The sequence below is a fragment of the Dipodomys ordii genome, unplaced genomic scaffold (assembly GCF_000151885.1).
Source record: "Dipodomys ordii isolate 6190 unplaced genomic scaffold, Dord_2.0 Scaffold57, whole genome shotgun sequence".
NCBI classification, from domain to species: Eukaryota; Metazoa; Chordata; class Mammalia; order Rodentia; family Heteromyidae; genus Dipodomys; species Dipodomys ordii.
In genome coordinates this window covers 13,557,676-13,583,638 of record NW_012267273.1, presented here as the reverse complement: position 1 = coordinate 13,583,638, position 25,963 = coordinate 13,557,676, and the positions used below count along the sequence as shown (strand labels likewise).

Below are 25,963 nucleotides of genomic sequence, written 5' to 3'. Positions count from 1 at the left end.
TTTCATATACACATATGTACTGGTACCAGGGCTTGGACTCAGGTCCTTATGCTATCACTTGGTTTACTTGGGTTTGTTGCTCACCGCTAGTGCTCTACCACTTGAGCCGCTCTTCTGGCCCAGTGTTTGCTGGTTAATTAAAGATGGACTTTTTAGGCTTTTCCTCCCCAGGCTGGCTTTGAATCACAATCCTCTAGATCTCAGCCTAATCTCAGAATTAGAAACATGAATGACTAGCACCTTGCTCTTGATACTCCTGGATATTTCTTGATACTTCTTTGTAGAAGTCTTGGCCAGGCCTTTTGTATAGCACTCCTTGATTCCTGTTCATGTGATGCTTTCTCATAATTCGAATGAATTTCTTTATTTTGGCAGAATACTCCTTAGTGTATCAGATCAGGGCAAGCACACGTGTCACTATGTCATTACTAGGTACCTTGCCTTTCACCTCCTGGTTCACATGTGACCTGTCACCTTTCTCTGTTCCTCTGTTCCTCCTCCTCTTACAACAGAGGAGACACTTTGAGATTATGAAAACATCTGATTCCTGTTCCAGCCTTAACTCGCTGTTGTTAGCATGCATTGGTAGATGTTTACACCAGTTCTAGGGTTGTTCTGAGGTGAGGTAGCTGGGATTCTTAGAGCCATGTCGGAGAGAGCCTCATCACCCTGTCAAGCCATCAGAAGATTTTGAGGACACCTCCTTCAGACTCACTTCGAACCTCTTGTTTAATGGCTTTGGGCAACACAGAAAACTGCCTGGTCAAGTTTTCCTCTTTTTGAGGAAACTTTCCCCTCAAAAGGGTAAGGGACATAATGACTCCTGATTCCCAGTGGCAGAGCTGACAGAAGGTTCTTTCCACATGTCCATGATACAGGGCAGCTTCACTAATTTTGTGGATTAATGAAGTGTTAGTTCTGGAGACAGGAAGTAAGCCTGAGACTTTATTTTGATCATAGGAGAACAAACAAATCTCTCCATACAGCGGTATTTAGAAGACTGAAGCACCCACCCTTGCCACTTGTAAGCTTACATTTCCAGACATGACTTGTTAGCCCAGAGGTACAGACAGTGCTTGCCTTTATTTCACCCTTTAACTTATTTGTTGGAATTTTATAAACATCACTCATCTTCTAGGCAAAAGTAAAAGATATTTTCTAGACTAGTGAAGTTAAAAATGAGGAAAGAAAAAAAATGAGAGAGCAAGGGAGGAGCGGGTAGATAGAACAAATTGGAACATCTTTCTTGGGGGCTTGGGTTTTCTAGGCAGATCACTTGTGGTTGTTCTGGAAAAGTTCCCGAGGCTGTGAGGGCAGTCAGCAAACACCAGCTGTGGTTAGATTGGCAAGCCCAAGCTACTGGCAGTCTCCTGCTCATTTAGGGGATGCTTTGGTGGTAAGATGATGGGTTCTGAGCCATTGGCCATCCCTAGGGATGGGAGCTGGGGAGTTCAGTGGCAAGCGGAGGCCAGCAGCATGAGTACGAATGGGGAATGAGGCAGAAGTTGGGACCTGTCCCAACTCCTCACCCTGTACTTCCATGCAGGAGTTCTGGCTGTTCCTGGTGGTGAGGGATAACCCTGGCTTCCACAACATCTTGGACTCTTTGTGTCAGCTGGGGCTGACCAGACCTTAGTGAATGCCCTGTAGGCAGGGTCCACTAGGCCACAGTCTTTCTCCTGGAGCCATCCCATTACCAGATTCCCATGAGGAGGCCTTACTTTGGAATTGAGATCTGAGTTACCTCAAGGTTGCCAGACAGTGCCACCTTATGGTGAACAAGTTATCCTGGACATTTTGGTCTAGTGCTGAAGGTCAGCTAAATGCTCATGTTTGGTCTTAGGATGTGAAACCACAAGCCCAAAGCTTACAGGGCTTCCTGACAGAAGGAAGAAGAGGCTTCAGGAAAGTAGGGAAGTAGTCTTCCATAGCCTGTCCACCACCACATGCAGACCCCAATGGCAGAGGATGGCATGGGCCTGTGGACAGAAAGCCTGTCCACATACCTCTCACCTGCAGCTGTTTCTGGGGACAGAGCCTCTTGTGTTACCTTCTAGGAAGGAGGACAGACTTCTTCATTTACTCAGAGGAAAGCATTCCAGCTATGTCTTCCTGAAAGGACAACCCTGGAGCTTTTGACTTTTCCTCTCCAGCTTTTCTAAGTTCCTTTCATGGTGGCCTTTGAGGGTTCTTCTGCCTCACCTGGGAATCATCCCCCATTCCTTTAATGGTTTTTACTAGCCACATGTTTCTGGACTGCTGCAAATGTGACCCCTGTATCCACTCTCCAGTCAGAAGTGCTGGGTAACAACACAGAGCAGAGAGATGGATCCCAGCTACCCTATCTCTAGGCCTTTCAGCTGCAGTGGTCTGGCACAAATGATTCCTCTTACTGGTGGAGCCCACAACATGCTTCTGGCTTTTGCCACAGCTTCAAGAAATGGTGTCCAAAACTTCCCGTGGCTGTCACCATCCCTGTAAGCAAGAGACAGCTCCTGCTGACCTCACTCCTCATGTCAGGCCTCCTGTGGAACATAGCCCTGTTTGTACAAAACCCCAGAGGAAAAGGCCAAGTGCATGTCTTTTGGTCCCAGCCCTGGAACCAGCAAAGGGGAAGCCAGAGGGACAATCCTTGTGGGATTCCCCAAAGCAATAAAGTTCTGAGGGAAATGTGTTGTGACTGCCCATCTCCTACCATCACCATTTCCTCCCTAGCTCCAAAGGAAAAAGGAGAGAGTATGTTCTATTGCCACAGACTCTCAGACACTGTAGGATACAATTAAAGAAGGGTTTCTATTTACAAGTGTATTACAGAATACAAGATCATCCTTTATGATAGGTCATTTTCTTCTGCTAATAACAAAATACTAGAGACTAGATGATTTAGAATGAATGAAAAATTTGTTTAGCTTACAAATCTGGAAGCTAGGAAGTTCTAGAGCATCGTATTGTCAATGGTGAAAGCCTTCATCTGAATCATGCAATGGTGGAAGCAGGAATGTCAAGAATATGGAAGGAGGAATGGCAAAAGAGGGCCAGAGTGGAAAGCAAGACTGGCCAAACTCTAACTTTTATACCAAGGCTGCTCTTGAGGTGACTAACACACTTCAGTCCTAAGGACATTGATTCATTTATAGGCCTTGCAACACTGTTGCCTTGAGGGTTAAGTTTCCAACAGAGGAGCTTTGAGAGACCCAACCATAGCAGTCATTAGTCTACTAGGCAGTAGATCTTCCTCTTAAGATCTGAGTTTGACTGTTTGCCTCTGTATTTTTAATTTCTGAAAGCTCTTTATGTCCATTATGTCCATATTTTTAAATAACTTCTAGATATTTTTAATAGATTCATTTTCTCTTTTACCTTTTTCTCTTTTTTCTCTCTTTTTTCTTGGCTGGTAGTAGGAGTTGAACTTAAGGACTTCTGCTCTTTTTTTTTTTGCCAGTCCTAGTGCTTGAACTCAGAGTTTAGGCAACTCTCCCTGAGCTTCTTTTGCTCAAGGCTAGCACTCTACCATTTGAGCCACATGGCCACTTCCAGCTTTTTCTGAGGTACTGAGGAATCAAACCCAGGGCTTCACGTATGCTAGGCCAACACTCTACCACTAAGCCACATTCCCAGCTCCTGGACTTCCACCACTCTTGATTTAGATTTTTTTTTCTACCATTTGAGTCACCCTTCCAATGTCCAGATTCATTATATTTCAATTGAGTGTCCTAAGAGGACACTCAGTTATATGTTGTTTTGTTCATTTTTACTCTCCATGTATTATCTCCTCTGAGATCCATTTTATTTTTTCCCCTCCGCTTTGTCTTTCATGCCAGCGCCTTACCTTAACCCTGGTAGCTCTTGTCTCTCTAGTTCTTCACCTTTAATGATGAGGCACTGGAGAACCATTGGGAAACCCAATGTGAGATGGGCCAGCAGGCTCCCTGACTGTAGGGTGGTCCAGGTAGGCTATTTCAAGGTTCTCTGGTGCTCAGTACCTGACATCATTCTCTAGGGCTGGCTGATTTTCCTGGGGGAGAATTCTCTCATCTCCCCGCTTTCCTTCTTCATTCCCCTTCATTCCTCCTTTTTTCTTTCTTTCTTTTCTTTTCTTTCTTCCTTCCTTTCTTTTTCTTTCCTTCTTCCTTTCTCTTTCCTATTTCTCTATTTTTCTCTCTTTCTTTTCTTTCTTTCACAGTACTGGGGTTTGAACTTAGAGCCTTTGTCTTGCTAGAGAAGTGTTCTATCACTTGAGCAATACCCCCAACTCTTTTGCTCCTAGTTACTTTTCAAACAGGGCCTTAGGCCAACTTCACCTACCTATAGCCTCCCACATACACACAGATGTATGCCACCATACATGGGGTCTTGCTAACTTTTACCCTAGGTTGGCCTTAACCCAAAACCCTTGGTATTTGCCTCCCAAGTTGCTGAGATTTGCAGCCACCATGCTTAACTCCCCTCCAGTTTTTGTTACATTGCTGTTGCTTTCATCTGTGCTTGGTGTCTCCAAGGCTAGGGTCTCCTGGTTCACTCTCTCCATCTCTTGTCAGTACTACCTTAAACCCAGGTAGGGAAGAGCAGCAGGTGGGGTCCAGTGGCTTTCTATGGATTTTGTATTGTCCTTCCTGCAGACTCGCAGGCCTGCAGTGTCTTGGGTGATAACATGCATCTTTGAAGCCTTCCCTCGCCAACTTCAGTTCTATTTCCTGAATCACTTTTATGGTCCTTATCTCTCTGTATTCCAAGTTCTGCAAATTCTTTCCCCTTTGGGGAGATTAAAAAATCTTTTGATATTCAGATACAATTACAGCAGGTACACTTGGGGGTTGAACTTCCCCTATGTAGTTGGATGGTATTCTCACAGGAGTGCCCACCTCAGATTTTCCCTCCACCTGCCTTGGTGTCTGATTTGGTCAGCTCGGGAAGCTAGAGAGTCATGACTCAGTGGGATGGAAGTCCGAGGGTGGGGAGATGCTGAAGTGGAGGGCAAGCAGTGGAGCTCTGCTGTCTTTCAGTGGATTGAGTGAGTGTGCAAACGAGAATGTAGAGAGCTGGAGGGCTGGGGTGGGGTTGGTGGCTGTGTGGCAGGCAGCAGGTGCTAGGCCACTTGGAAGCATGATTATGAGTCACAGCTAACTTTGTCTTTCAGACTTGGGCTTATCCCCACACCTCACAGCACTCATGGCAGGTGGACAACCCCTGGGGCACAGTAGCAGCACTGGTGACACTGGCTTCAGCTGTTCCCAAGACTCAGGTAACTTTCATGCTTCATCAGCCTCTCACTTGTATGTTTGACTCAGGCAAGTCAAAAGGTTAGTGGGAGGGACATGTTTCCAAAGAGTATAGGAGCGGGGGCGAGGGGGAGGTAGGGGAGTTGCTGAGGGGGAGTTGGGAGGGGCTTTGGGGGGGGGGGAAGAGTCCAAAGCTTGGCTTTCCAGTTGGTAGTCTTAAGTGTTTCAGCTTTTCTGTGTCTCAGTTTCCTCCTCTAGAAAAACTGGCATCTTTCTGTGCTCCCTGATAAAGCCTTTGTGAAGACTGTGCTTGTTAACTGTAATCATTGGCCATTGTGGCTGTGGGTCCCCTGCCTGGCTTTCAGCTTCCTGGTATCTTAGGCAAGTTCTATAAAGTCTTTCTACATCCCAGAGTTTCCCCATTCAGGGCAGTATTCCTCATATTAAAGAGTAGCTGTGGGGAGTTAAAAGGTGTAATGAGAAGGAAGCGTTCACCTAGCCCAACAAGAAGCTTTATACATACAAAGTGAGCCAGACTTGCCATTGTTATTCCAGGCCTGGCTCCCAGGAAGCAATCCTGTCACCTGTACAGATCCTCCAGCCACCCTCCCTAGCTACAAACCCTCCCTAGCTTACAAACCCATGCTGCCCTATTCCTGGTGCTTGTTGGGTCCATGACCACCACATTCAGGGCTCACCTGATGCCTTTTCAGGCTGTAGGGCCCTGAGTGGGAGCCATGTGGGCAGAGCCCAGGAGTGTCTCTCTAGCCATCCAGCTGCAGCTCCATGTTATGGAAGAGCCAGGGCACACATCTGTGGCTGGTGCTTGTTGAAATGCTGGGTGGTGGAGGGAGAAGTACCAAATCCCAGAACACAAAGCAATATGTTTTATGCTTCCCTTTACGTCTCTCCATATCTGCTCCTGGGAACATTTGACCTGTGTTTCCTGTCCCTGGTGTCAAGGAACCCTGGGGGAAGACTTTGCTGGAGGCAGGACATACCCTGAGAATGTCCCCTTATGTGGCAGATTCAGGAACTACTGGTCACACTGCCCTACATATCTGATTTACTCGTGTGACTGGAATTAGAGCGAAATTTCATGTTCTCCTGGTTATGGCTCATGTTCAGCCAGCTAGTAGATCCAGAAGCACTGTGCCATTCATTCACTGAGTCTTACCTTGGCCAGACTCTGGCCCCTGTTCTGGGGTATAATGGTGAGCTACCTTCATGGAAATTTCAATTTAGAGGGAAAGACGGACAATCTATAAAAGACAATCCATCTCACCAAAGCATGCAGTTAAAATAGCAAGTTGTTTGGCATTGAACTATATCTCAATGTTATTTTTATTTTTTTTATTTATTTTTGTCCATTGTGGGGCCTGAACTCTGGGCCTGGACGCTGTCCCTGAGCTCTTCAGCTTAAAGCTAGCACTCTACCACTGGAGCCACAGTGCCACTTTTGGCTTTTTCTGCTTATGTGGTGCTGAGGAATCAAACCCAGGGCCTCATGCATGCAAGGCAAGCACTGTACCACTGAGCAACCTTCTGAGCCCCGTCAATGTTATTTTTAAAAGGCTATGTACATGCTGAGAGCTGGGAAAGGAAACCAAGTGGTAGGAAACACTCAGTAGGGAGTTATTACCCTGGGGGAGAGGTAGGAAAGGCTTATTGGTAGAGGAGATAGCCAGATACTAAGAGGACAGTGCTGTGGACAGAGTGAAGAGAGGGGGCTCTTGACCACACAGTGAGCATGAGTTTTAGCCCATTTATTAGCTGTATACTTGTTAGTAATGACTTCCAGTGATTTATCCTCTATGAGCCAACCACTATGCTAAAATTTTTATGTATCTAATTATGATCCTGACCCCAGGTCTCTAAGGTCAATTGAGTGTGGATATATAGAAAGATACTGAGGAACTAAATTATCAGCCAATGATGCTAGGTCTGTGCAGTGTGAACCTGCCTGCCTGACCATTGCAGTCAGGAACATACTGTCCGGCTAGGGTTCTGAAGGCACATAAGAAGCTCAAGGCTTTGTTTTCTGATTGCTGAGCAAGGACTTTGATGGATTGATAACTAGGAACAAGGCTGCTCCCAGTGTCAGTCCCAGTGTCAAGTGACAAGTCTCAGAGTGACAAGTCTCATCCCAGCCCTTCCCCCCACACCTTAATTTTTTTGTTATTATAAAAGTGATGTACAGAGTGGTTAGTTACATAAATCAGGTGAACAGTACATTTCTCTTCTAGTTTTTCCCTCCCATCCCCAGCCATAAGATGTATAGTTCATAGTGGTCTAATGAGTACCACTGTTGAATTTGTTCAACTTTTGACCCTCTATTTCTGTGCCCTCCTTACCCTCGCCTAAACAGATAAATTAACAAGACAAAAAGAAAAGAAAAAAACAGCAACAAAGAAAAAAACCTTGTCTCCATTTCCTAGAGTTCATGTCAATAAATAGTATTTTATATGATCAGGTTCATGTAGGGATTGCAACTTTGTATTCCTCTTTTAAGAGTCTTCCTCCCCTCTTGCCTCCATCTGTCTCTTGTCGCTTCACTGATCAATGCAAACTCCTGGAATAGGATGATGGAATGAGTATTTTGGGGCAGCTGCTGCAGGACAGTGAACTGCCCCTGGTTATGTTTTAAAGGACAGGAAAAGGGGGAGTAGTGGGACCTGGTATTGCTAGTTACATGTGCATAGTTTGCTCTTCATCCTAGGGACAGATATGATGCTGCTGGAAGACTATACATCAGAAGACAACCCACCTTCCCACTGCACTTGCCCACCCAAGAGGAGGAGCTCTGTGACATTTGAGGATGAAGTGGAACAGATTAAAGGTTTGTTTCTTGTGACTGATTGCCTCACTGAGGTGTGGAGAGGATTTCAGAGAATTTTCTTGGCTCATCCCCCGCTTCCTCCCCCCACCTAAGAATATATACCAGGGCTCCAGGACTCCATCACCTTTGCCCCAAGGCATCTTACTTAGAGCAAGCAGCACTAAGCCTGGGCCAGAACAGCCATTGAACTACACACACACACACACACACACACACACACACACACACAACCTATTTCACATCCTCCTTTAGAAAATAGCTTGATAAGATGAAACCATTTCTGAGCCCTCCACTGACTTCCCTTTATGATCAATGTGCAATTAGGAATCTGAATGTGCCCCTCTGAGCCCAGTGAGTGACGGTAAGGCCTTCTTGATTATTGCTACTAAATCTGACAATCACAATTGAACCCAGGGAGGAAATGAATCCCTTGCCTACGTTTTCTTACTCCATCTGTTGCCCCTGGGACTTGGGGTCAGTTTCCCACCCAGACATACTGAGTGGATGAGAGGCAGAGTTACCACCCAGTCTACCCAAAAGTTACGTCTCTTTCCCCCTGCATCCCACCAAATGAGGATGGCCACCAGGATGATGGGGCTGTGAATCCAATGGAGGAGCCCAAGGACTTTAAGATGTTAGTTCTGTGGCTCAAGTGGTAGAGCACTAGTCTTAAGCACAAAGAGTCTCAGGGACAGTGCCCAGGCTCTGAGTTCAAACCCCAGGACTGGAAAAAACAAACAGAGTCAAGCCCCTCCCCAGTCTCCCCAGACAAGCCTGCCCCTTTGCACCTATGTCATAGGGTAGTATTTCCAGGATTACCCTCTGCTTGACTCTTTGTAGAGAGGGGTGTGACTTGCTTGATCTCCAGATAATGTAAAGTGGGGAGAAACTGTTCCCCCAGATACTCTGGCACTGAGGGTCATAATAAGACACTGGGTATGGAACTAAAGTCACATCCTTCCTCTCTTCTGCTCACTTTAGTTGCCAGGGCTCTAATTCTGGGTAGGGTGCTTGAACTGTTAATGCACCCTCAACACTTAGGGTTCTTCTCACTTATGGAAACTCTGATATAAAAAGGAGAAAAATATTTGGGTCTGCGGATATTTACAATGATAGGTCCTATACTGAAAGAACAGAGAATTTCTTTTAGAGATGTCAACATTGTAATTATTATTAATAGAAATATGTATTAGGTCTTCAGAGCCAGACCTAAGTATCTTGAGAGAATACTTCAGAATAACTGTGAAGAGGTCTCTTTTTGTCTTTAGGGATAAAAAAATTAAAAAAATTAAATAAAATTATTAGCATTTCCTGGGTAGTTAGTTGGGAAGTCAAGGATTTTTAAAACCTGGGGACTCTGACTTCAAAATCTACATCCATAACCTCAGCTCACTTGCCCTCCCTGGGACAGCAAGTCAACAGTAGCCAGAGTCCTGAGATAGTCGTGGGTACTGGCTCCTCCACTAACCATCTTTCTGCCTTTTTCCCCAGAGGCTGCTAAGAACTCTATTCTTCATGTGAAAGCTGAAGTGCACAAGTCCTTGGACAGTTATGCAGCCAGCTTGGCCAAAGCCATTGAGGCTGAAGCCAAAATCAACTTATTTGGGGAGGAGGCATTGCCAGGGGTCTTGTTCACAGCACGGAATATTCCAGGGGCTGGCTTTGGAGGCCACCGAGGCAGCAGAACTCTTGCAAGTCAGAGGCTGCAGCTGCAGAGCATCAAAGAAGGGAACATTTTAGCTGGAGAAGAGAGATAAGGGCCTCAGGGTGGACTGGGGCTGAAACGAGTTGATAACCTGTGGAGGGATTCCCATTTTTGCCTGTGCTAGGGTCCTGGAACACATCACTACCCTCAAAGGGCCAAACATCTGGTGTGTAGTCACCAGAAGGACTAAAAGTAAGGTCTCCAGCCTCCAACTGCAGTGTCTGCTGGGAGACATAATATGGGCTATGTCTGAGTCCTAGGATTGGAACTAGAGGCATCTGAAGCACATAGAAAGAGCCGATGGCAGTGTGGTTGTGACATTTGGGGAACAAAATTGTACAGGAGGCTGAGAGACCAGGGGTTTAGAAGGAAAACAAGATAAATCATTTCTTCTCAACCTGGTATCCTGTGAGAACAGCCATGCCCCATCATCTGAGGCAAAACCTCCTTGCTGCATCTCACAGGACAGCCTGACACCTAACACTGCAAGGTCATTCCCAGGACTCATGGTTAATACAAGCAGTGTAAGGCCATCCACATTGGACTAATTGGTCCAGAAACAGAGCCCTACAGACAGACTTCCTACCCCTCCTATCCTGGCTATGATGCCCACTACTGGTACCAGTTGTGGGAAGCTCACAGGTTTCCCAGGACAGGGTCCACTCTGCCTACCCCCTCATCCACAGAATCTTTGTCATTTCAAAAGAAGGAAGAAACCACTATCAAAGACGTGAGGGTCAGGGACCAGATGTTTCATTATCGGAATTAAAAAAAAAATTGACCAGGATACATCAGTCTTGCTGTTACTGGGGGGAATCCTTTACACAGGCAAGTTTTAGTGGATAGGTTCTATGAACTTTTTTGAGTGACCAGTAAAAATAGCTAGCCTCAGTTCCATAGGGAACCACAGGAACAACAGTTACTGTGACCGCAACCTGAGGGCAGAAGATGGACCTGAATTCTTGGCTTACCTCAGCTTTTACACATATTACTTGGGACATCCTGTCACCTCTCCAGGCCATTTACAAAATGAGGAAAGGAAGTGTAAAGTTGGACTAAATGGTCTCTAAGATCATTTCTGGCTCTTATTGTGAGGTTTTCTGAATTTGTAAATTAGAGATAGGAAAAAAAAGGAAAATGGGCCCCTGGATGAGTGTTCCCAATGGACATATGATGTGCTGTCAGCCCACCAGGTCCTTGGTGGTGGCCTTGTGCCACATGACTGTTTATAGATCCCAGCCTTAACTGGATCTCAGCTCTGAGACATGAGATGCGTGAGTGGAGGAAAAGGTTGTTACCCCAGAGGGGGGATTTGTATACTTAGGCCATTCCCCTTCTCTCTCAGAACAGTTGAAGTTTGGACTTAGAGTAGTTGCAGAGGTATCTTAGGAAGCCGTTGAATCTGTTCCCATGCTACCCTTCATCTGGCTGGTCAAATAAGCAAAGTCTAGACTCTCCTTGCCTTGGTTAGAATTCTAAGGAGAACTGGCAATGTCTGCTGCTAGGTGGCTATTCTGGAAAGTAGATTACTTTGTAGGGGTTTCTCCGGGTGCTAGCTGACCCCTAGTGAGGCAGCATCTTTTTGCTATGTGTTCCTGTCTGCATGAGACCTGGGGTCTGGTGCCTTTGTCATCAATTTAACACCTATTGTGTACCAAGGCCTGGCAGGGGTTCTGGGTAGGACTGGGAAGCAGCAGCGTCCAGGTTCACCTGTGGTGTCTGTGGCTGCTGTGCATGTCTCAATAGAAGGGAGCCAATCCTAGGTGTGAGGGTGAATTATATATATATAATCTTTATTTTTTTTAAGCACTTGTCCAGATTCTGAAGGGACAGAATCAATATACACAGAAGTGGATCATGGAAGAGACCTTTACTGGTGGGATGGTGACTGGCTTTTTAGTACACTGGCATGGTACGAATGCCTCTGATTCAGTGGGTTAAGCTCTGCGGGAGAATTCTGAGACCTCCAAAGCCTCATTGGCTAATCCCAGAATAGCTGTGATACAACAGGGTTTAAACTAACTAAAAATACTGCATTTCACTGTTTCCCTTTTCTTATTGAGGTACATTTATTCATCTACCAGAAGTGGCCTATTTATTGTGGACAAAGTGCCAAGCTGGGCACATGGGGCAAATAAAATATTAACGTGTCTTCATTCTAACTTAGAAAGGAGAAATACCTAAGAGATACTGATTGTGAAGTCAGGTAGTGGTCATAGAAAGAGCCGTGCCTCCAGAGGGAGGTTGGTTTTTACAACTAGGCAGTCCTGTGAAGTAGGTGACAGTTTGAGGTTAGTCATGGAGGATTAGTAACCAGAGCCAAAATTTGCATATTCAGGAGTTAAAAATTGCCTAGTTGAACTAGAGAGGGAGTTGTGTTGTGGGGTGAGGGAAATCCCACATATCCTCTGGGGCCTTTGAGGATACCTGCGTTTAGTGCACAGAGCTCAGCACCTCAAACTAAACTCAGGGGCAGTGGCAGGCCTGAGGCCTCCCCAAGGCTTCCAGGGACAGTGGCGGGTGGGACATTTGGCCATTCCTTTGCTTAAATATCTTGCTTTGTACAGAACTGTTTTTAAGGCTGTTGCACATCTCTGCCTCTGTTACAGAGATTTTGCCATGACCCCATCCTTGTGCTGTGTCAGCTGTTGGGCTGCATTGGATTCCTCACTACAGAGCACACAGCTCAGTACCCTGGCCAGACTGGAGCTCAGGACCTTACATACTAGGTGGCAGAGCATGGGTGTAAAGAGCAAAAATAGGCTTGTTAGCCGTTGTTCAAAAGCTCTTACTTTGAAACAAGCCATGATTGCACTCCTCAGCCCTGACAATTCTTCTAATATGTGAGACCCACCCCCTGTCTAAGTTAATAGGTACTGCCTCTACTCAGATGTACAAACATAAGCAAATCACCACTACTGGGCAACAGGGATTAGAATTGAGACAATGGCCACCTGGTGCTTGTATTCTTTATTCTCTTTCGCAGAGCTGCTGTGTGCAGATGGAATGTAGAGGAAATAGTGCCATGTGAGTATGGCTGTTCACAGTTCAGACCCTATGCTGCTGCTTCTTAGCTGGGTGTTTTGGGGCAAGTTACTCAGTATTCCTGCATAGGAATTCAGGAGGCTGCCTTTGTAGGGAAGAATCTGTAAGCATCTAGCACAGTACCTGGGGTACAGGTAAAAATGAGCTAGTGGCTTCTCAGTGGAACTGTGAGGGGGTACAGTCATTACTGTTTTACAAGGATCTCTAACAAGAAGTGTTATACTAGATTAGAAGTATTTAGAGTTGTTGCCATGGGAATTGTCATTTTCTGTGTAGCACAGAAAGAGTTCTGGGAAACAATGTGGAAGGGAAGGGGAGGTAGTAGAAAGGAGAGAGGATAGGCTGGGTAACAGCTGAATACATGCCGTCTGTCCAAGCACAAAATGAACATTCCTGTTAGAATGTCTTTCCTCCATGCTCACACTCACTTTATACGATGATAAAGTATTTATAAATTGCCTTGAATGGCTATTAAGGAAAATGTGCAGAATCCCAAATCCACAACATAACTCAGTTTTGATTTCCTTTTACTAAGACGTACCTTTAGGTGCTAAGGACAGCTATGGTTATAGCTCTTGGCTCACAGAACCATGAAGCCTTCCAAGAGTCTGAGGGCAGAAATAGGGTATACCCTATTACTGGCAATGTATATATGTAGAGTCCAGAGGAAGCCTGTGCGAGAGAAAGGGGAAATAAACCTTCACTTGACACAGAAATGTGGCTATAACCAGCCACAAATGACAACAAGCAGAAGTCTGGTGCTGCTCTTATGGTTCAAGTAGAGGAGACACAAAAGAATCCAGGAGGACCAAGTGAAGTTGACCAAGGTCTCAAAGTGAGTTCACAGGTAAACTCTGGTCTTTCATATTGACCTGAGAGAAGAAAAGAGCCACTTAAAAGCTCCAGGACACAACAGGCCATGAAGGAAAGTGATTACCTTGCTGGAAAGAATGCAGAACACAAACTCAAATCTGTACAAAATTACAAAGAGCACAATTTTGGTCTGTTATTTTTAGAATGTAACACACAAAGCTGTGTTCATTTCCCCCTGAAAGCATTTTCCACAGATGTATTAGCCACTTAAGAATTAGTAACCCTTTGGGCTGGGAAGGTGACTCAGGCATGCCTTGCATGCCTGAGGCCCTGGGTTTGATTCCTCAGCACCACATAAGCAAAAGAAAAAAAGCTGGAAGTGACGCTGTGGCTCAAGTGGTAGAGCGCTAGCCTTGAGCTGGAGAGCTGAGGGACAGCGCCCAGGCCCAGAGTTCAGGCCCCACAACCGCCCCCCCCCAAAAAAAAGAAATTAGTAGCCATTTCTGTTTTTGACTTTTTGACACCATTTTGAAATAGCACCAGTTAAGTCAGCCTTAGCAGGCAATAGCACAAGAGAATAGCAATAGCACAACAGAAGTCAGTCCTCCCAGGGGAAAAGGGTAGTCCTGGAGGATCATAGGCTGGGTGGACAAGATTATGCTGAGTACAGTAGGAAGCCTGTGTTCCTGAAGTGGGTCTGCTAATGTGTGATGTGGACGAGCTGTGTTGATAATAGACATGGAGAGGCAGAAGTGGCTCAAACACACACTTCAAAGAAAAAACTCAAGCTAATCCTGAAAATATATTTACCATTTTTTGGATGTTTTTAGGAGATCAAAAATGGTTGGGATTATTAGAAATCAATATTTATAAATAAGTATATTTAGAGAAGTTTTGTTTACCTGATTAAATGTATTTGGTATTTGTATAGTTGTAAAAATTGTTAATTTATACTTGGACTTGTGGTCTGTGGATGTTTCTGGCACCTCTCCCTTTTCTGCAGCCTATCTTCAATCTTTCTATAAGCTAGTAAAGATTAAGGACAGATTATTACCAATTGGGCTTTCTATATTAAAGTTGCTTGTTACAGCCGTTCATGCTATACCAAGTTCATAAACTCCCTCAAGTCAATTAAATTCATGAACTTTTGTTAAATGACTGGTTTGCATCATGTACATAAAACATCCTAAATCCAAAGTTTTCAGTGGAGTATTAATGAACGTTACTGATCTGCCATTTATCAACTAATCAAAAGAATCATAATCAAAGTCAAAGAGGCTGAGTGGTAGATTACAACATGAAGACACAACCAGGGCAGGAAAACCCACCACCTTCTTCTGACCCCTTTACCCACCATAATTGAAGTCACCTTCCATTTTCCTGCTCACCTAAGTTTTAGAGGTCTGTTCGATGTACCTTCAGTCCCTTCCTCCCCCACCCAATCAGGCAAGACTTGTTAACTCTTTGCTGCCTCCCAGACTACTTGTCTGGGCTGCTATACTCCTAAGTAGTGACACCATAATTGTCTACAGAATTGCTATGGGTAGGAGCCCTAATTCCTTTTGGTAAACTTAAAAAAATTTAGAGATGTTTTAGGTTTAAAAAATGAGCAGAACCCATAGGAAATAGACTCATTACCTTGTTCATGTAACTGTAACCCCTCTGTATAGTATCTTTACAATAAAAATATATTAAAAAAGAATAAGCAGAACATGAATTCCCAATCTCTTGCCCCTCAAAACACACAACACACACACACGCACACGCACACACACACACACACCATCAGCATCCTGCACCAGATGGAGAGTTTTGATTTTTTTCTATTACTTTTCCTGCCAGTTACTCCTTGACCTTAGTTCTTCAATAGCAATAGCCTGATTCTTCAATTTCCCAACACCTCACTATACTGTTATAGCCAAAAGAAACATCATATTGTGTGTTGTGGTCCTAACAGCTTGTGACAGTTGGTGGGGGGCAAATATGATCCTCTTACAACATTAGAGAGGAGGAAACAGAAACCCAAAGGAATAAGATGTCTTGAGCAGGGCTCATAACTAGTTGGGAGCCAGAAATCAAGACCTTTGTACTTTCCAGAAAGTCATACACTTATCTTGTAACTAAAGCTCTGATTCCTTCACCCCTTTGGCCATTTAGCAGGATTTCTACTATGGATGTGTATATCTAGAATAGGAGCTAGATATTAAGTCCAGTTGAGCTTATTAAGCCAACTAAAGAGCTAATTTCTTCTATGACAACAGTAGGCGTTCCTGTGTTTGCAATCATCTACTGAAGCTGTAAGACTGTTCGTGGCCAATTTAGGAGTAGATTATGTCTTCCTCTTAGTATTTGGCTTAGACCCTTCTTTAGAATATTTAGACTTCTGGAAATAACAGGAACATGTAAACTACCTGCTAATTAGATCAAAAGGGAAGTATTACTTTCTATAACAAAAGACAACTATTATACCAAATACACTAAAAGCATCAAAAGAGAGGGGGCTGAGATGATTGACTACATAGACTATCAGATTTGTATTGACACTGTATTCTTATCTACCAACAATGCAGCCACTGAAGGTGAGATACTGCCCTTCAGAACATGGATGAGAACTAGAGTTTAAGGCGATAATGATGGATGAGGTATCACATGCATCTATCTCTCTGTAAATAACTCCAGTGCTTTACTTTCTGTGGTAGTGTTACAATTCTGGCAGTCCTAGATGGCTGTCTTAAAATGAGTTCAATGATCATTTCAAATGTGTGGTGCACTTCTATCTGCCAAGGTTAGTTGCTGTCCTTTACAAGTGAGACAGTTGCCAAATACTAACTGGATAATCAAAGGCACCTCCTTCTTAAAGGACAATTAATGCATCACCTCAGAAATAGATAAAAGAAAATGCCTATGTGGGAGACGGAAAGGATAAAGAAGGAGGGTGGGTGAGATCGAGCAAGAGTGAGCCGGCACACACTAGATGGTAATGAACACATCATTGTGCCAAGCCTGATTTTTTGCCTTCAAGGGATCATGAAACAGGAAACTAACTGTACTTTTTCTCACCTGGTAAGTCGGTACCACTGATAATGACCATGGATGACTAGAGGACAAGAGCCATTAGAAAGTATATAAGATGTTCAGGGGCAGAGTGCTAGTCTAGCATGTATGAAGCCCTAGATTTAATTCCCAACATTGAAGTAAGAAAAGGAAAGGAAAGAGGAAAGGGAAAGGAAGAGGAAGGGGAGAGAGGGAGGGGGAGGGGAAAGAAAAGGAAAAAGGAGAAACAAAGAAGCAAAAATATATAGAATAAAATTAGAAAATTATTATGTAATGGATTGAAGAGATGTGAGCATATAATTTGAGGGAAAATAATTAGTATGCTTTAGTGAGCATAAAATTAGATTGAAGGAAAGATACAAGCAGAATGAAAACTTAAGTGGGTGGGACCATTTTCAGGTATAGTCTATAAGCTTGGAATGAGTGGAGGTGGACACTATAGTTAAGATGAAATTAGAAGACTGGATTATTACTGACTTGCATTGACAGCTGGAATATGGAGATAGGTAGAGCAGAAGCAAGTACCTTTATTAGATTCTAAGATGTGAACTAAACATGATGCTCAGTGATTGAGATGTGATAAGGTACCAGTTAATGAGAGATGAAGACCAGTAATGAGAGATGAAGATAAAGTACTTTGGAAAGATAACTGAATAAAATCATTGTATATGACGCTATGAAACAGAAATCAACATGGAAAAAGATGATTGAATTTGGAAAACAGGGAAAGATAGTCCTCTTTTGTTAAAGAAAAGTTTGGAAAATGTAGACCAAAATAGGCATTCAATAAAAAGTCAGATTTAGGATAACTTATAACAACAAATATCTTTAATTAGAAAGCAACAGACATGCAAATGGCAAGTGTAGAAATTTATTTGAACCAACATTTCCACTATAATGAAAATTACTTTTCAACATTGATCCAAGCTCCCACATCTGAAGGTTAGGGAAAATATTGCACTTTGTCTTTTCTAGCACTCCTCATACATGACAAAAAGTTTTTAAAACATTTTGCTAGTTTTGTTTACACACTCTCCCAAATTCATGCACACAGTCATTCCAAACCAATGGTAAGTCATCCCCCCACAGGGAAAAGCTCCAAAGAAACCAGAGCCTTAAAATTGCACTAAAGTTCTGTAAAGAAAAAAATATAACAAATGTCTCATACAAATTTCAGAACATCTAAGTGCTTGCCAAAAAGTTGATTATTCTTCATCCTCATTTTCATTCTCCTGACCAGATCCTTCTGATCTGTCACTCTCCAATCGGTCTTGAAAAAAAGATATGAGAATCACAAAAAGAAATACTTTTAGCATGCAATTATACATAATTTCAATGTCTTTATTTAACGCTTGTAAAATGTAATTAATTCAACACATAAATATGTGAAGATCAGTTCACATTAGGTATAGCTAAGTATTTTAAATGTTGCCTGTAGAGGTAAAGGAAAAAAGAAAAATACACTGCACCATTAGCTTTGGCTATGCATGTGATTCTAAAATATATAAAAACAACTCTGAAGATTTTACTAGAATACATTCTCCTGCAGTGGTTTTCACAGAGTTCCTTGGAAACTAAGTTTTAAGGAGGTATATTAGGTGCTATTAAAGAATGTGAAGCTGGGCACTGGTGGTTCACGCCTGTAATCCTAGCTACTCAGGAGGCTGAGATCTGAGGATTGCGGTTCAAAGCCAGCCCGGGCAGGAAAGTCTATCAGACTTATCTCCAATAAACCATTAGAAAACCGTAAGTGGTGCTGTGGCTCAAGCAGTAGAGTGCTCGCCTTGAGCTGAAGAGCGCAAGGACAGTGCCCAAGCCCAGAGTTCAAGACCCATGCCCGACCGAAAAAAAAAAGAAAAAAAAAAGAATGTGAAAAGAGGGAGGTTGCAAGAGAATATGGAGACCACATTCTGGAAGACTGTGTAATTCAGTTTGTAAAAAAGATTTCTTAAAATTAAGCCAGGCACTGGTGTCATGCATGTAATCCTAGCTATTTGGGAAGTTGAGATCAGGAGGACTATTGTGGTGAGTGAATGAAGTGTTCTTTCAAGCTTAAATCAGTCATGCTTTGTAGTCCTTTGCCAGTAATACTTTTCTTCAATTCTTTAGCAATAAAGACTTGCACAATTCAACTATTATTACCCTTTACCCTGACCTTTTCAAATACCTACTCTGCAGAGATATGAATTCTCTTCTCCAAATTTCAGAATGTCTTCTATGAATCTCCTCATACTGATCCCAATTGAAATAATAGTTGTTTATCTGTCTAGATAAACAACACAGACTAGACTGTGTGCTCTTAGGAGAAGGCAAGAGTGATTTCTATCTTTATATCTTGAGGACCTAATAAAGGCTATTCATTAATGATGTTTTGCTTAGGTTTTTGCTTAGGTTTTTGTTTCTGTGATAAAAGGGGCTTGTGTGTGCTAGGTAAGAACTTTACCACTGAGCTCCAACTCCAGTCCCTCAATGCAAGTTTATTAAATAAATGTATTTTAAGTATAATTTTAGTTATTTTTGTGCCAGTCCTGAGGCCTGAATTCATGGCCTGGGGGCTGTTCCTGAGCCTTTTTGCTCTACCACTTGAGCCACAGCTCCATTTCCAGCTTTTTGGTGGTTAATTGGAGGTAAGAATCTCACTGACTTTCCTGCCTAGGCTGCCTTTGAACCATGATCCTCAGAGCTCAGCCTCCTGAGTAGCTAGGATTATAGGCACAAGCCATTGGCACCTGACTGAATATAAGACTTATGAAGATAAGCTAAATCACATTATGTTATACGAAGGCAACAACATAAAATTGCCACAGGATGGAATTTAGGTCATTTATGCCACAGAAACATTTCCCCAAGGTAATATGGAGAATATTAAGGTCAGGGATAAAAGAAAATTCAGTTCCACTGTTCACAGAAAGAAATAAACTCTGTATTGTTATTAGTATTATTGTTGTTGTTGTTGGTCATGGGGATTGAACTCTGGACCTAGGTGCTTTCTCTGAGCTCTTCAGCTCAAGGCGAGTGCTCTACCACTTTAGCCACAGCACCACTTCCAGTTTTCTGGTGTTTAATTGGAGATAAGAGTTTCATCGATATTCCTTCCCTGGCTGGCTTTGAATTATGATCCTCAGATCATACAGGCGTGAGCCACCTGTGCCCAGCTGTATTGTTGTTATTGACAGAGGCTTAAACATTTTTACTGGATTACATCAGTTTAGAGAAGGGACTATATATGTAAATATACAAGTGAATTACATTCCAATGACAAAAATGGGAGATTATATATTATATATATATATATTTATGTATATATGTGTGTGTGTCTGATTTATAACTTTAATTAGATTATTTACCTGTTATATAAGCAATCAGTATATACATGTAAACCAATGAACAAAATAGACTTCATAGATTATTAAGGAACTGAAATACAGTGGATGAATTTCTGACAAAATACTTACCTAAGGAATATTAGTATAAAAAACAAGCACTTTTTTGGGGGAGGCCTATATTGAGTATTGAATCTAGGGCCTGTGGGATTACATTATTTTTATTAAGTGATAACTTCCATGAAACACAAAACATTCAATTGCTGTTCTGCGAAAGTATATATTATAAGAGGAAATTCTGGATATGGTGAACCAGATTCAAGCATGGAGCAGCAGTTTCAGCCTATTTAAAGTAGAGAGCTTAAGTTACTTTTGGTTGTCACACTATAAATGATGATAGGGAAATAGAGAATAAAGAAGAATCATTGCAAGCTTTAAATCATGAGGTCTGCAGCTAAGGCTATAATTCTATAGTCCACAGCCAGCACTATAAACAAGTGAGGGTCAAGAGTCTCCTTCAACAGGCTGCAAGAAAACAGTCTGTGGCTTCTGAAATGTGGGCAGAGCCGTCAGTCTCTCCTCAAATCCAGCTTCTCTAACTGCCACAGTCACCTCAAAGTGAAAAACTCACTTTCTAAAACTAAATTAAATGAAAAATTTCTATTCATGAAGTGCTACTAAAGTAGTAACATTTCCACAAATCTTTACTTGGCAATTAAAGACCAAAGAGGTCTGAACTACACTGTGTTCTTTTAAATGAAATCTGGAAATAGTAATCACTTCTATATTTATTGCTTTCAAAAGTAGCCAGTGCCAAATTGATTTTATAAGTAAGTTTATATTTGCAGAAAGATAATAAAAAGAGATACAATGTTTGCTGGCGAAGGAGAGAGAAGGGAGATAAGAGAAAAAATTTCCAAAGGAAAATTGCATTCCATAAAAATCATGTCTTATTTTACAGATTATGATTTGCAAAGAATTTATTTTCTTTCTTTTTTTTGGGGGGAGGGGTGGTCGTGAGGCCTGAACTCTGGGCCTGGGCGCTGTCCCTCAGCTCTTCAGCTCAAGGCTAGCACTCTACCACTTGAGTCACCTCTTGCTTTTTTCTTTTTGCTTATGTGGTGCTGAGGAATCGAACCCAGGGCCTCAGGCATGCAAGGCAAGCGCTCTACCACTGAGCCACCTTCCCAGCCCAATAATTTATTTTCTTAAGAAAAATAATATATACAAAATGTATCACTGGCCAAAGATTTGATATTAGAAGTTCATTCATTTACACATCTATTTACCAAATATTTACTGAATATTATGTTTAGGTGCTGTTCTAGCTAAAAATGCAGTTGCAGAGAGGACATATTAGATCTATGGAGCTGGGGATACAGCTACGTGGTAGGGCATTTGCTTGCCTACTATGTGTGAGTCCTAGGTTCATTCTCAGAACTACAAAACAAAGCAACAAAAACTTGTTTTATAAGCTTACTTTCTAGAGAAAGAATGAAAACAAGCAAGACAACAAATGTATTTTTCTTCTTTAATCTGAATAAGGCAAAAAAGAAATGAAAAGTTAGTGATAAGTACCTGAGGACAATAAATCAATGAACTGAGTGTGACTAAAAAAAGGCACAGAAAGCAACTGAAGACAGTGGACAGAGGACTCCTGAGGAGGCACGTAACATTGCTTTCCGTTTTCAGTTGTATATAAAGTTTTGGGGCCAAATATTTCAAGCAGAGGCAACAGTGAGTAAAAGGTCTTAAATGTATTAACAATCTTGGATGAGGAATAAAACAGATCTAGAAGTAGAAATTAGAGGGTAGCAGGGTTTAGGTTATTTAGGAACTAGTAGATCACAAAAGAATCAGGGGTTTTATGTTAGGAGCAATGAGTAAGCTATTGATTCTTAAGAATTTTAAAAGGAAGTGATATAATCTAATTTGTGTTTTTAAAAAAGGGGGTCATCAGCTGAATGACTGTCACTTGAGCCAGGTGCTAGTGGCTCACACATCTGTAATCCTAGCTACTCATGAAGATGGATCTAAGGATCATGGTTTGAAGCTAGCCTGGGCAGCCAAATCTGAAAGACTGCTGTCTCCAATTTACCAGCAAAGGCCAGAACTGAAGGGGTGGCTCAAGGAGTAGAATGCCAGCAGTGACCAGAAGAAAGCTGAATGAGAGTGAGAGGTTCTGATTCGGATGTTCTGATGACAAACTTTGCAAACCCATCACAGAAAAACACTATCTACATTTCCACATGCTGCAATCCAGAGGTATGAAGGGATGAATTTCAAGTGATAATGTACAATTCATGTAAGACATGCTAATACATATAAACTCTATCCAGAGAACATGAGGAGGCACAGAAGAATTTTAAATAGGGTACAAACATGTTCAGATTTAAAGATATTCTAAAAGATTCTAAATGGTTAATCTATAACATTATTATCCTTTCAAAGCCTCTCTGGATATTGGACAACCTTTATATAGTCTAGATGAGGAATCTTTTTTTTTTTTTTGGTCGGTTGTGGGGCTTGAACTCTAGGCTTGGGTGCTGTCCCTGTGCTCTTCAGCTCAAGGCGAGCACGCTACAGCTTGATCCACAGTGCCACTTCGTTTTCTAGTGGTTTATTGGAGATAAAAGTCTGACGGACTTTCCTGCCCAGGCTGGCTTTGAACTGAGATCCTCAGATCTTAGCCTCCTGAGTAGCTAGGATTACAGGCGTGAGCCACTGGCGCCAGGCTTAGATGAGGAATCTTAAGTGCATTATTATTGAAAATAATTTTGATTGCTTTTGCCAGGGGACTGAACATAGGAACATACTGTCTTGTGCACGCTAGGCAAATGCTGCTGAACTAATATCCCCATGACCAATTTTTCTTGCCTTAAAAAATATATTCAGGGGCTAGGAATGTGGCTCACTGGTAGAATGCTTGCTTCGCATGCATGAGGCCCTGAGTTCAATTCCTCAGCACCACATAAACAGAAAAAGCCGGAAGTGGCACTTTGGCTCAAGTTGTAGAGTGCTAGCCTTGAGCTGAAGAGCGCCCAGGCCCAGAGGTCAAGCTCCACAACCGACACCCCCCCCCAAATAAATATATATAAGAATCTTCAATTATCTGTATTTGGCACTTTAAATTTAATTTTTTTAATTATAAAAGCCCCAGAGGAATGTCTGTGATATGCTCAAATGGAAGAGTGCTTACCTAACAAGTTCAAGGCCCTGAGTTAAAATTCTAGTACACATAAACAAGCCCCAGAGGTAATTTGAAAAGGATCTCTCATTAAAGATCTATAGTAGGCACAATGGCTTATATCTGTAATATCATCTACTTGGGAGGAAGAAATTGGGAGGACTATAGATCAAGGCCAGCCCATGCAAATCTTATCTACACCCCATCTCAACAAATAAGTCAAACATGCTACTTATAAGGGAAGTTGGGTAGAAGGACCTAAGTGTGAGAACGGCCAGGGGCAAAAAAAGCATACTCTGAAAATAACTAAAGTGAAAAGGGGTTAGGGACATAGTTCAAGTGCCTGCCTACAAAGCTCTAGGCCCTAAGTTTAAACCCCAGTACCTGGAATAATAGATGGGATGAGGTAACCTGTGGCTAAAATGTACCCATTTGGTATGTATACTCCAAACTCCCTTGAAAATGAACTTGAGAACAGAAGAGGAAAAGAATAGCTGACTAATAGACCTATCAAATAACTATCTTTTTTTTTAAATCTCTTGGGGATAAAAGACTAAATACAAACTTGTGGGTACTTTGTCTAGTCTTTTGCAAAAGAGAAGCAAGAAAATCTACTTAAAGCAGTTTAAATTGCCTATTCATTACTAGCAAAAGGATATGGAAATGAAAAGGGAATATTTATACCATCAAATACCTACCTATTCTAAATTCCAAGAAACTGGTGGTAGCTATTTCCTAACAAACTATTGCACCTGTAACAAAAACTACTTTCTTATAGGCTAACGCTACAAAAGAGCTGACCATAACATAAACAATAAAAAATGCACATTTTAGGAGTGATCATTAACAAATATTTTTCTTTATTTGTAATATGCTGCTTTTTAAACTCTGAAACCCAATAGATGAATATTAAAGATTATTTGTTATTGAAGAAAATGGATCAAATGAAGGCACAGTGACTAATTTAATGCAGGAATCCAAAGAAATATTGTAAAACATTGTTATGGTACTAACATTTTTTGTTTACATTTTAGGTTTATTTTTTGTTTTTCCCAGTAACAGTATTTATAATTTGAATTATTATTCTCTAACTTAATTACAAAGATATAATGCTTTTTCAATTTTTCAAATGTGCTCTATGGCTTAGGAAAATGTCACATGATTATTTATTGTACCTGGAATACTTACTTCTTCTTCCCTATTGAATCTGAGGAAATGGTATTGAGTCTATTGTTTATATAGACATAATATGACAGTAGAAGTTATTTGAACAAAAAGTGAGGATGGAGGTGGACAATATAATTATAAAAACTTTAAGGTTAGAGATTTTGGTGTATTCCCCACTTTTAAAGAGGGCTAAAAGACTGGCTGGAGATGTTACAAAGAATATAGTAATAAGAAAGTCATTTGACATTAAATCATCCCGAGGTTTGTATTTCATAGTAATGGCTTGCATATATGACTACAAGGTAAGTTTATCAGCCACAGGGAAAATAAGGGCTTGGAAATTAGTTTCAAATTCAGACTTTAATGTTTATTAGGTGTATGGCCTAGGATACCTTCCTAAAAATAATGTACTTTGTTAAGGTTTAAAACTAAATGAGGGTATTTCGGTGAAATGATTAGTATACTTGGTATGTTATAGATAATCCATATTATATAGTTACTAGTATTTGTTTTACTGTTTGACATAGTATATTTCTTAGCTAGGCTATTATTGATTTTGAATAAATCTATTATTAAAATATATTTAAAATATCTAAAGGCTTATCATGTGCTCTGTACAATGAGAGAAAAGTTGATAAATGTTTTCAAGTAACCTTCTTTCTATATACCATTTTTCTATAACTTTAGTGCTAAGGTCAAGGATTCATAAAAATTAATTTCAGAAGTTGCTTTTATTTTGTGATATTAAGAAAAATACATAAATCTCTTTAAAATAGATCTTAATTTTTTTTCCAATATAGCAATGATTTTAATGGTACAACAGAAGTTCTTACCAGCTCGGATGTGATTCAGTGATGCCAACATCCTCAACATGAATGAAGCTGGAACCGTAATAGTGTTTCTAGTTTCTTCCAGCATGAGTTCATTTCGTGTTATAACCTAAAGGCAATTTAAACAACAGTGTTAAAGATCATAGAGTAATGATATTTTTTCTTGAAGATTAAGAAAACAATAAACAATTATCAGGTCCTAGAAGAATTATTTCTTTATTTGTGTGACGTCTATATTTCTGCTTTAAGGTAAATAAAGTAAGGATAAATCATTTGCTTTGGTGCCAAATAATTACTTCACCTTGCATTTAAGTAAGATAAGAAAATACTACTATTCTTAAGGTGGCCTAAAGACAAAGGTCAAACACTGAGACAACTTATAGTGTTTAAGAATTCAATTTAGCTTTTACGTGTAAAAGTACTTAAATTTAGAGCTTTCTAGAAAAGTTCACTTTGTGTTGGCTTTTACTGTCTTCTATAGCAGAAGTGACATAGCAGTATTAAATAATTATTTCGTAAAAATAACAATTATTATTACTATTACCAAAATTGCTATTACTATTAACAGTGTTCAGTTTATCATCCTGAGGTCACTTCGATTGCTTGAGAAGATATTACTTTGTTAAGGCAAAATTCTTCTTTTTCATTTTAATGGTATGTGCATTATCGAGTATTCTAGTGTTCTCTCTTTTGTTCAGCAATAATTATGCACAACTTTTTTATTTCTTTGAGGTGAGAGTATATTTTTATTTTCGAACTGCCAAATATAAAGATCAAATTC

The 25,963-nt window shown here is 41.3% G+C and overlaps 2 protein-coding genes across 9 annotated transcripts in view; one reads left to right on the top strand and one right to left on the bottom strand.

Moving 5' to 3' along the window:
* Window positions 1-10,049, top strand: part of Gpr161 (G protein-coupled receptor 161) — a 37,803-nt gene extending 27,754 nt beyond the window's left edge. For both annotated transcript variants that reach the window (XM_013021771.1, XM_013021770.1), the window contains exons 4-6: window positions 5,138-5,242; window positions 7,939-8,058; window positions 9,550-10,049. In XM_013021771.1, the coding sequence (XP_012877225.1) occupies window positions 5,138-5,242; window positions 7,939-8,058; window positions 9,550-9,815 (491 nt within the window). In that variant the 3' untranslated portion in view covers window positions 9,816-10,049. The remainder of the gene's footprint in view (window positions 1-5,137; window positions 5,243-7,938; window positions 8,059-9,549) is intronic.
* Window positions 10,050-17,477: 7,428 nt separating this feature from the next.
* Window positions 17,478-25,963, bottom strand: part of Dcaf6 (DDB1 and CUL4 associated factor 6) — a 118,796-nt gene continuing 110,310 nt past the window's right edge. For 5 of the 7 annotated variants that reach the window (XM_013021818.1, XM_013021812.1, XM_013021815.1 and 2 more), the window contains 2 exons: window positions 25,186-25,291; window positions 17,531-17,945 (listed from right to left, as the gene is read on the bottom strand). In XM_013021818.1, coding sequence (XP_012877272.1) covers window positions 17,881-17,945; window positions 25,186-25,291 — 171 coding nt within the window. In that variant the 3' untranslated portion in view covers window positions 17,531-17,880. Of the gene's footprint in view, window positions 17,946-25,185; window positions 25,292-25,963 lie in introns of all 7 variants that reach the window. The other 2 variants (XM_013021811.1, XM_013021814.1) reach the window with 1 other exon arrangement.